At 37.7% G+C, this 11,747-nt stretch overlaps 1 protein-coding gene across 2 annotated transcripts in view; it reads right to left on the bottom strand.

Moving 5' to 3' along the window:
- Positions 1 to 3,274: 3,274 nt before the first annotated feature.
- The window catches only part of slc15a1 (solute carrier family 15 (oligopeptide transporter), member 1), a 29,824-nt gene continuing 21,351 nt past the window's right edge, over positions 3,275 to 11,747 (bottom strand). Inside the window, exons 17-23 of one of the 2 annotated variants that reach the window (XM_012957717.2) lie at positions 11,386 to 11,538; positions 10,695 to 10,741; positions 7,344 to 7,451; positions 6,274 to 6,370; positions 5,118 to 5,261; positions 4,163 to 4,270; positions 3,275 to 3,732 (exon numbers count right to left, since the gene is read on the bottom strand). In XM_012957717.2, the coding sequence (XP_012813171.2) occupies positions 3,532 to 3,732; positions 4,163 to 4,270; positions 5,118 to 5,261; positions 6,274 to 6,370; positions 7,344 to 7,451; positions 10,695 to 10,741; positions 11,386 to 11,538 (858 nt within the window). In that variant the 3' untranslated portion in view covers positions 3,275 to 3,531. The remainder of the gene's footprint in view (positions 3,733 to 4,162; positions 4,271 to 5,117; positions 5,262 to 6,273; positions 6,371 to 7,343; positions 7,452 to 10,694; positions 10,742 to 11,385; positions 11,539 to 11,747) is intronic. The other variant, XM_031897059.1, reaches the window with a different exon arrangement.

The following is an 11,747-nucleotide window of genomic DNA, read 5'->3' as shown; positions in this document are numbered from 1 at the left end:
TAATGAGGTGTGGAAAAAAATTGGACATATGAACTTTCTATACCAAAGTACCACACTGCCTCCATTCCCATCTGCACTACCTGACTGCCAACATTACTGGCTATTTTTGTTAAGTTCCTATGTACAAATACAAGTTACAAGATGGAGCGGAAGGGAGCAAATCAGCAGAAAAAACATTGCGTTTGCCTCTGGCTTTAGTTTCTCATTGTTTATATTCTTCATTGGATGCCCTGAGTGTAAGAACAAATGGAGAATAATCGTTATCTGGCAAATGTTACTGTTGGAAATGAAACCAAGCAGAGTAATGCTGTGCCATGTTTCACTTTGATGAATTAGGGAGATATTGTTAATGCTGCCTTCATTTGCTGATGGTTTCAGCTCTACATGGGAAATAAAGCTGCAACAGATGTTGTTTGAATTTAAAAGACTCCCATGTACCAACATTTTATTTCCCTGCAATTAAATATAAATTAAACGTTTATCGCTCAACACTTGCCCTTTGCCTTTACCACTGAAAGCTTGCAAGATTTTTGATAAAAGTTTAATTTCTAGGAATTTTTAACGGACAGATCGATTCAAAGGCCCACTTCAATCAATTCAATAAATATCAATCTAAACTGATTTTCAACATTGTTAAAGCCTGCAGGATTCATTATAAAGTATATACACAAATGGGAACTAATATCTGGAATATTTGGTATGTAGGGGTTTTCATTTTTTAACGAAGTTTGGAACAACATGCCTTAAGGGCCATAGCGTGACAAATCTCCCTTGTCGCGGGTGACTAATCTCCCCCAAATGCCATCCCACTGGCGTGAATGTAAATGCCTTGAGAGGAAACCTCCGCGACTTAGGCAAATCACGGTGCCGCGTATGCCATCCCACCAGCGAGAATGCATTTCGGGGAGATTAGTTGCCCGCGACAAGGGAGATTTGTCGTGTGGCGACCAATCTCATTGTGTGTCACAGCCCTAAGGCTACTAAAAGCACAAAACCCAGAATGGCTTTGGTATCAATATACATTTATGTTATCTAAGCTATCACCAAGTGCAAGGATCAGAGATGCCAACCCCAGAGAATCCAGTGGAAAATTTGAATATGGTCTAATGACATCACTGCATATGACATCACTACATATGTGCATGAGCTCCTCTGAAGCCACTGAATGCTCTCTGTGAACTCACATCAAATTTAGAGAAAACTGGAAAACCCTGGGGAATGGCATATAGAGGCCGCAGCCTGGGGGGAGAGGTCCAAATAGCAAAAAATGGGAAGTTATTTTCAACTACTACATTTTAAACCATTGGGCAGGGGTGCAATGAGGTTGTGATCACAAAATACATATAGACAACAACAAGAAATCCTCTGCACTCACCTGTTATCAATATATATTGGACATTAAGACATTCTGTGCATTAAGCTAGCAAGAGATTCCCTCCCCTTTAAGCAAAACAGGGATAGTTTGTCCATATATTGCAATATACTTCAAGCTGGCCACTTACATCATCCCTGCTCTGGCCAGTCCTACACTCACTTTTATCTGATTCATTAAGAATTCTACTGCTTCAATATACATTTAACAAAGGGACAGAGTTTTACCTGCAACTTACTTGCTTTCAAGGTTAAAACCCCCAAATGTTTGCCCTTTTATTGGCTCCACTGAGGTCAGCTGACTATATCTGGGAAGGGTGGAAGCTACAACATGGAGCTGGCCACTGCTCCTGTATAAACTATAGCAAAAAAAGGAAAGTTGGGAGAGGTCCAAAACCTGGGAAGTTGACTGGTATGAAAGTACTATTCGATAATCATAAATTCGAAATATGAAGAATTGGTTGGGAAATGGCAAAGCTATATTTTGGAGCTCTCTGGATAAAGGGTTGCCAGATAATAATCCCCATACCTGTGCTATATTAAAAAATCAATATAAAAATGTTCACCATTTAATACATACACAAAATTATGCAGGCAAGCACATGCATTTCCCTAATATAAGCAATGTTCTGCAGAAAAACATATGTGTATTGTAAATAGGTCTGCAATTCTGTCCAAGGACTACAGGTCAGTGGGCACAGAACACTTCCCTCACAAAATGCAATAACTTGTGTGTGTGACACTGTACCTGATTTAATGTATGAAAAGTATCTGCTGCATAACTTTAGTACACTTCTTTGTTATATTCTCTCCAGGCAGAGCTAAAATGGAAGGTTATAGATAGTGTGAGTTCTGAAGCTTAGTGGCAAAATTGTAGTGTTTGTAAAGTAATCAATGCCGTTATCTAGCCAGGGTTAATAGAACCCATTTTGTTTGTCTTTACCATTCCCATCAAAAACTGGCGAGCATGTCTTAAATTACATAGTTACATAGTTACATAGGGTTGAAAAAAGACCAGTGTCCATCAAGTTCAACCCATCCAAGTAAACCCAGCACACCTAATTTTTTGAAAAAAAAAAAGTGCAGGTATTAGTGACTTTTCTATAAATCCCAATAAATGAAGCTTGGCAAGTTACATTTCCTACAGGGTCATTTCAGCAATGAAGACCTGACAGCACAATTGAATCACTGAATTTTTGACAGAAAAATGACAAAAGAAATAGGAAAAGTTGTCTCTTGATCTTGATATTTTGCTCTGCATTTTGTAAGCCATTAGACTTCACAGCAGCAGTTTGTGGAGAGATGCTGCCTGCCGAGCCTGAATTATTGAGTTCTTGCAGTGCTAATACTTGCGCAGAACTAAACTTTCTGCTGTTCCAATGTACCCAAAGTCATTACTGTCAGTAACAGTGTGAGTAATCCCATAAATAATATACCGGTGTGCAAGCAGCATTGTATACAACGGACAGGTTCTACAGTCTACAATATTTAATGGTAAAACACTGCCACCTAGTGAAATATTTTGATATAGCAAATCATAACCAGTACCTTCGACACTAAGGCCTTTGTTACTAACGTTTGTATTTTTTCTCTGGGATCCATGTTCTTTTGCTCTATAACTAGATTTTTTTTCATGAAAAAATTGTACATTTTTTGCCATTTATTATGCGTCAAAACCACGAAAACTGCAAATGTAAAAATATGCCGTCTAAAAGCTGTCAAAGTCTTGTATAAGTCAATGGGAGTTGTCCTATGCAAACTGTAACAATCTTAATTGAATCTTATCACAATAATACAATTTATGTGCTTTAATGTGCTTAGAGATAAAACTAGTCCATGTTATATATATATATATCAGTTTTTCTATATATAAGGCACTGAAACATTAAAACAAAGGGCAAAAAACAATAAATTATCGCTCTTTATTTGTTTTCTTTTTATAGGAATCTCAAAGGATCATTGTCATATTTCAATATTTTGTATCTGAAAACAAATTATGCAGAGCGGCGATCTCCAGAAGGTAAGCGCTGGCGCCAAATGCTTTCCACTTGATCTCTCACATTGCACTCCAGCGTTATCATTAGTTTGATTTCCAGGCAACAAGGTATTTCCCAAATGACAAACGGTATATTTACAGGTTTTTGATATCATCATCCCACATTACATTTTTGTTTGTGAATAAGGTCCATCTCCATTTTGAACACCCATTGCCTCTATTTCCTTTGCATTCTTTTTCTTTTCTTCTTCATCAAACTGAGCTTCAATCTCGGCAGGATCCACATAAGTGTAGAAGTAGGCCATGACAGCAAAGATGATACAAACAGCTACCAGGAGAGCAGCAAAGAGCACATACTCTGCCCACTGTAAAAAAGTGTCAAGAGTTAGTTATTTTGAAATACAGACCAATAGTGATGTACAGGTAAGCAATGTCCTGACTTACCCCTGACCCAAACCTGCCTCACCCAAGGCAAGCACCCACACCTACTGCTGAATCTCACTCACCCCATTGCGTGCGGGATCCAGACTTCAGGTGGCCCAAAACTAGGGGAAGGCAGGCAAAAGAGGTACATACCCCCACTCTGTTGCACCCTAGGCACGTACCTCTTCTGCCTGCTCCTAGTTCCAGCCCTGCTTAAGATGGACTCTACAGGAGATGGCCTTTCCATAATTTGGAGTTTTCTGGATAATGGGCTCATCATAGTCATATTATTATGGTCAAATTATATTTATTGCTATTCATTAAATGGTATTAATATTACCATTGCAGAAGGTCCATATAGAATTCATTTACCTGTTGACTAATGTGTGATGCCCCAGCCACAATAAGGACAATGATATTTCCAACAGCTACAGTCAACAGCCACCCAGCTTGGAGAACAGATTTCATGTTGGAAGGAGCCTGTAAGAAATTAGAATTGAGGAAGAGCCTTTAAAAACAAATTCTAAAATACACCATTTCATGTTTTCCCTTTTATTTTCATATCTATCTATTAACTATTTCTTTTTGGATGAAGTAATGTTTTACATTGCGTGCTTCCAAGAGAAACAGCTGATAAGAGCTATTTGATAAATGCTAAACTGAACTTTATTAATGTAGTACTGTAGTGTCTAATACTCTATCTAGTTTCCTGGTCAAGATTTGATGGTTTTTAAGCAGAGTGGATTCTTGCCTAAAATATTGCTAGATAATAAAATAGTTACAGTTTTATGACTATCCTACTAGGTATAACAGTGAAATTGTATTCACTAGTCTCCTTTCCCTCTCAACAAATGCAAGAAGCACCCTCCAAGAAGCTGCCCACTGTACCTGGGGCAGCAAAGGGGTTGGCAGCTTTATCTCTGGTCCAATTTGGCTCTGCATGTGGGTGGCAAAATAGGGCCTCCCTTGGTGAGGTCACCAAACAAGTGGATCTGGCAGTGTACGGCCAGCATTACCCATATCAACCAATCAGATATTTGGTTTTATTTACAAACCAGAGGGATAAAAAATGATTTCTGATTGGATGCTGGCAAGTGAACCTGTGCAGTTTAGCACATTCTGAATATTAGTAAATGAACCTCACTATCTCTCAGTAAGGTCTTCAGATAACTTGGCTGTAACAAAACAGAGCAGCTTCTTATCTAGTACAGTGTGACAACTACCATGACATCTTAATCAGGAAGTACTTCTTATTATTCACATCACATCCAGTGTAGCAGGGCAAATAAAGCATGCTATTAGTCCTTATAGTGGGACATTTACATACCTGAGAGTATGAAAACTCCAGGCCAGTGACTGAAAATACAACCTCGCCAGCTGTAATAAGGAAGTACTGTGGGATCTGAAGAGCCATGTGAATAGTGTTGGGTTGAATGTCTTCAACATACTCAACTTGTAGTTCTGTGTTACCCTGATCAAGGAAGAGAAGTGGGTAGATCATTAATCTGTATATGTTATATGCAATGCAGTCATTAGTTAGCTACATAATGGTATTGACACGGAATGCACAATGAGTTGTAGTTTGTTATGGCTGGAAGAATCCTATTCCCAGACTGTTAATAGACTTCATTCAGAATTAATCCTACCTTTCTGAATAAATCTTTAATTGACCCATAAATAAGCCTATATGGTAAGAGCACCATAAACAAATTAAACAGTTCAGAAATAATTCTGTTTTTCTTGCCTTCTCTCCCCCATGTCAGGGCCACAATGGCATTGGTTATATCAGGGGCTTAGACATTGGGTCCTTGAATTCACAAAGGGAGTGGGTCTTGTCAGTAAATATTAGGCAGGGTATGAAGACAGACCTGCCCCTACCCTCCCCATGCTATGCTTTTTATAGTACATTCTCGGAACCAGTAAAAAAAGGAATCTGTAGGAAAAAGGCTGCTGGAAATGGGGCACATAATATTAACTATTGTTTGTTCATTTATTAGGTTAAGCTTTTAAGAATAAATCTAATCATGACAGATAAATCAATTCAGTTTTTTTAAAATAAGCTATTAAAATGTCTTTGGCAATAAGAGTGATCTAACAGGGACATTGTACTGGCACGGAGTGGGGAGTCAAAGTGTTCTAAGCTTGTACTCGCTGCTCCATCGCCCTACAGTCCAGTGTCATTCATGATAGCATGGGGTTAAGTGGCACCCTATCTAGGAGGCCTCCTAAATTAGGGAGAACTAACCCCTGGACTACTGGCCCTAAAGTAATCCTGGATTGCTACAGTTGCTGTCTTGCTTAATGGTTTAATTGCCAAAACAAGAAATTGCAAAATTAGAAGATCTGCATATGGGGGAGGGGGCATATTTAATGCAACACTAAAAAGCATAAATAGTTGTGTAATCCCACCAAAAAAAAAGATGCATCAAACAAGGACTGTTTTGCTTATGTATTACATGCATGTGCAGAATTTGCCCACTAACCTCCTTAATGATTATGGTATATGAGCTACCAAAGCCAAATTTAATTGATTCAACTTTCCATGTTTTTCCACTCGCCGTAAAAACTTCAATTTCTTTTCTGAAGAATAAAGAAGAGAATGTAAAACAGGTGGAAGCATTGCAAGAATGTTCACATATGGCTGCAAAATATTAGAAATATTTAGTTAATTATTGACTGGCAGAAGACAAATCTGTTCAGTCTAATGATTGGAAATTCCTTCTTTTCATATGATGTCACTTTAGCCAATAGTCTTATAGTTATGTAATAGATAAGCCCCAACTTACAATTAAAAGTTCCAACATTTTGGATATAGCCAGTCTTATCCCAGCAATTGTTAGCCAGATTGGGGTTCAGTCAAATATGTAAAGTGCAAGCTGCAGTCTAAAACTGGAACTTTGAGGGCCAAATAGGACAAAGAATGTTTTTCTCAGTAGGATAACAATTAAATACAGGCTAAATAGGCCAGGGCACAACATTGTGTACAATGGTTAAATGATTTGAGTGGGCAGAAATAAAGATATAAAGAAAATGGGGCAGCAAAGCTACAATGTGCTCTTGGTCCAGTAGCCATGGGGGCTATAAGGGGTATTATCACTAATCCGCTCCAAACAAGTATTTAGCATTGTTCAGTGTGTCATAGAGACTCTAAACATTATATTTGTACAGGGAACTTGAAGAAAGTGGGGGTTTGCCATTGGGCCGATGGGCCAATTGGTTACGTATAAATACACCTCAACAGCCTATACATCCTCATTCATTTGTATAGTTTCAGCATGAACTTTTAAAAAAGACAAGTCACCAAATAATTTGTGTAAAAATAATATGAAAATACATTAGGCTGCTATGCAGAAATGGTCCCTAAAGAAACATTTGTCCTTTATAGAACTATTCTAGGGTTTAGATGAAATAGGAGCAAATGTATTATTTCTTACACAGCCTAAAACTGCAAAAGGAAGTTTGTGTTCCAGGCTATATTTTCCTTTGTATACAGAGCTCCATTGCATTTGGTGCCTTTTGAATATTATAAAAATTGATAGAAATCTTTACTCACATTCCTAGCTTTTGCATGGTATAATTGGATATTTGCAATGGCATCAGCTGTCCCAGAGAAACTGCGTTGAGTGTTACGTTGATAGGTTCTTGCATACCGTTGACAAATCTATAAGACAAATATATATACTTTTATTTTAAGCATAATTGTTCACATATTAAGTTGTACAGTATGGGGCACTGAATTCTATCATGCTCTGCTATGCTCCTAGTAAATGAATATGGTACAGTAAGCTGCCAGAATTACTGACATTTCTCTGTACAAGCCTCTTTTTGCTGCTTCCATCACACAAACAATGCAGTTGTGCTATTTTAGCCACTACACTATAGGTTATTGCCTGCTGTCCATGGACCCCTGCTTTCCTGCTATCCTTGCATATTTCCCATTGCCTCCTGGTCATCATGTATTTGTTCACAAGAGCCTTTTTTCCAATAACATCATTATTTTTATTTCAATCATTTTTATTTGCTTTTTTAACTTTTACAGATTGGATATCAAAATAAAACTTTTTCGTAATATACAATTTTTATCCTAAAAGGGTAGAAAAGAAAGGAGGAAAAGGAGGAGAAGAGGTCCCATTTTAGTGAACAATGGGCCAAAGGGTGGATAAGAAAGAAAACAGCATAATAAACTTGTAAACAAAACATTAGAGTGATGGTGCTTTTAATCCTTAAGTCCAGTTATCTTTATGTAATAGTGCCTTTGAGGTCCCGAGTTATAAATGAAGTTCAGAAAGATTAGCGTCTGTGGGAATGTGGTTCATGTATACCTCAAATAAACTTTCTTTTCATTCTTATATCTCTAGCATATTATTTTGTCGTTTGACTTAGGAAGTAAACGAGAATCAATCATTAGGGTTTGGAAAAGAATAAGTATATTATGGTTCCCATATTTTCATAAATTTATCATGCTTATCCACAAGTACACTTGTTAGTCATTCATTAACCATAACCCAGTTCATCTTGTTTTTAAAATGAGAAATGGGGATTTGGGTTGTTTTCCCGGATTTAGCAATCGTTATTTTGGCCATTAGAAAAATAAAGCTTATTAATGATCTAGTATAATTATTGAGGTTGGGTATTCTAACGTTCAGTAAAGCATTCTGAGGGTCTTTCATCAAATTTATTTGTGTCACCGAGTAAATAATATTGTATATTCTAGACCAAAACCTTTGAACATTTAGGCCAGCAGTTCTCAACCTGTGGGTCGGGACCCCTTTGGGGGTCGTACAACCCTTTCACAGGGGTCGCCTAAGACCATTGGAAAACACACATTTCTGATGGTCTTAGGAATAATTTTATGGTTGGGGGGTCACCACAACATGAGGAACTGTATTAAAGGGTCACGGCATTAGGAAGGTTGAGAACCAATGATTTAGGCAATCCCACCAGATATGAAACATTGAGCCAGTTTGTCCGCATCTCCTAAAACAATCTTTACTAACTTGGGGATTTATCCTGTGTAGGCGAGAAGGGACCATATACCAGCGCATTAGAACTCTATATGTAGTTTCCAGCAGTGAGGTATTTCTAGAACAGCTGGCCGTAGTTTGCCATATCTGGGTCCAATTTTCATCAGTGATCATGGTATTAAGATCTTTACACCACGCCTGGGTATATGGTAAGGGGTCTTGTGAGTGTGTGCTCGATAATAGATTGTACAGACTAGAAATTAGTCCTTTCTAATATGGGTATTTAATACAGACTGAAAGCCTTTAGACATCCACCATTGGAAAGCAGCAAAGGAAAGTCCCGGAGGGAAGAGTGGGTTACCAAATAGTGGTGTTGCTGGGAGAGTTGGTGATATAAATTTAGCAGAATGCTTGTACTTATCCCAGACTGTCATAGAATGGGACAAGAAGGGGTCTGGATATTTTGGCCGTTTTAGAGGAGGGAGCCAAAGTAATGCACATGGGGAAATCGGGTATAATTGATGTTTTAATATAGCAACCCATTTAGGGGGGTTAGAAGCGTGCATATGGATTAATGGGACCAGCTGTGCTGCTATATAATAATCTTGTAGTTGTGGAACGCTCAAACCTCCTTGCTGTTTAGATCTGTACATAGTTTGTCAGGTTATTCTGGGATGTTTATCTGCCCAGATAAATTTAAATATTTTTCTCTGCATGGTCTTGAGGTCTTGATCTGGAATAGGAATTGGTAATGTTCGAAACAAATAAAGTATCTTAGGTAAAAGGGTCATTTTCATGGATTCTCCCAAACCAGGATAAGTTCATTTTGGACCATAATTGTACATTTTCTCCCGCCATTTTCCAGAGTTGAGGGTAGTTATATTAATAAAGGGTTGGTGTGTGGGATGGAATATTAACTCCCAGATAGTGTATAGTCGATTTTTGCCATTTAAAGTCGAAGTTTAGTTTCAATAGTTTGACAGTATGTTGTGGTAGAGTTATGTTTAAGGCTTCTGATTTGTTGTGATTAATGGTTAGTCCTGATATGTTCCCGAATTTATCTAATAGGTGGATTAGATTAGGTAGTGAAGTCGATGGTTTTGTTATAGTCATTAATATATCATCTGCATAGAGGCATTGTTTATGCATTATTTGTCCAATTTGGGGACCTGTGATATTCTTATCCTGTCTAATAAGTTTGGCTAGAGGTTCAATTGCTAGAACAAACAGAATAGGAGATAAGGGACATCCCTGTCTGGTTCCCCTTTCTATGATGATCGGGTTCCCTTGATATGGGCCCCATTTTGGAATAGCTTTGGGGAACAAATTACATCATTATTTTATAATCATACCTGTTTTATCATTGTCGAAATAGAAACTTGTAATTTAGTGAAAATTATGAATCGGTCACTTTTCCTACCTCATTTAATAAAAAAAAAAGCACAATAATACCTTCACTGGCTAGCCTCCCTGCAAAAAAAAGTTATGTCAGGACTCCCACAATTAGAACCTAAGCTGCCGCATTCACTGATCATACCCACCAACACCCCCACATGCGCACCCTGATGCTTAGTGATGGAAAGACAGGCAAGAAAAAGTGTGGACAGCCAACCCTGCAACCAGTCTGTCCCCCTCTTCCCTGGGTCATGGGGTCTGCTGTATTGTAGTTACTCCACTGGCTGGTAATAGTTTGGCAATGAGAGAGTCGGGTTATGATGATTATCAGAATATACATTTTACATTCAATAAGCAATTTAAGACCAACTCATGCACTAAATATACTTGTCTCGTATACACTCATTCAAGGAAATGTCTTGTAGTAAGGGTAAGTTTCACTGGAAATAATCGTTTCTGTATTTAGCTTTACATTGTGGCCACTACATGTAAAACCTGTGTTACTAACAGAAGCGGCAGTGTAGTATTTTATTTGTAGGACATACCTGATTGCGTTGCTGCCTTGGTCTGGCTTGGCACTAATGTCTTCAAACTGCAATATATGATTACATTCAAAACAATTATTCATATATTGAGAATGTAAGCAGTGGTTCATCTTTAAATTTAAAATTCTAAGTAATGAGTGATGAGCAAGAGATGGTATTAAAGGCGTATTAACCGCAGAAAAACTCTTTTTTAATTTTTACAATGTTTATATTAGACATAAGATCACATTTCTTATTGCTCATAGCTAATTAAAAAGAAAACACACTGCTCTTATTTACAAATCAATCATTTGTACCAATTCAGCAAGCCCCCCTATTCATTTATTAAAATTAACTGCATAGCTTGCGTTTTTGGGAGCATACTGAATCATTCAGATACAGTTTGATAGTTCTGTGCTGCGGCTGAATTGTAACACCCAAAAGGAAAGAATTGGCTTAAAGCAGTCTAATCACTTATGATAAATTGGCAGAGTTTAAGAAGTGAAAAGACTTTGGTAAATGTGCCAGTTCCTTAAAAATGTTATGTTTGTATTGATTCCTTCTGTTTGTTTATTGTATGTTTTAATGTGCAGTGTTAATTACACATATTACTATATAAATCTATCTAATTACTGTCAGTCTCTCTATTTTTTTTTGATTAGGAAACAACCTTAAATGTAGGTATTCTTCAGAAACACAGAAAGGTACATACCACATTTGCTTGGATAGCTGTTCCATCATCCTTCACTACACAAGTGTAGCGGGTCTGTTCTGCAAGATCTTGTAGGGGAAAAGGTTGTGGGGTGTTTGTTCCATAGGCAAAGGTAACACTACTGGACTGTTCAAGGGTATGATATTCATTTGCCTATAAAAAAAAAAGTCTTCCTTTCATGCAAGAGTCCAAATGTAAATTCATACTGTTGGGCATATTTATTATGCTGTGTAAAAAATGGTGAGAATATTCTCCACACATCGCTCGCCAGGCTTTGCCGTGTAAAAATAGTCGCAATATCTGCGTAATATTCACACGTTTTTTCTTCCTCCGGAACTTAAGTAAAAGAACGGTGTAAAATC

This window comes from Xenopus tropicalis, chromosome 2, assembly GCF_000004195.4.
Source record: "Xenopus tropicalis strain Nigerian chromosome 2, UCB_Xtro_10.0, whole genome shotgun sequence".
In the NCBI taxonomy this organism is placed as follows: Eukaryota; Metazoa; Chordata; class Amphibia; order Anura; family Pipidae; genus Xenopus; species Xenopus tropicalis.
Note: the sequence above shows the minus strand (reverse complement) of the source record. Positions and strands in the feature narration are given on the sequence as shown.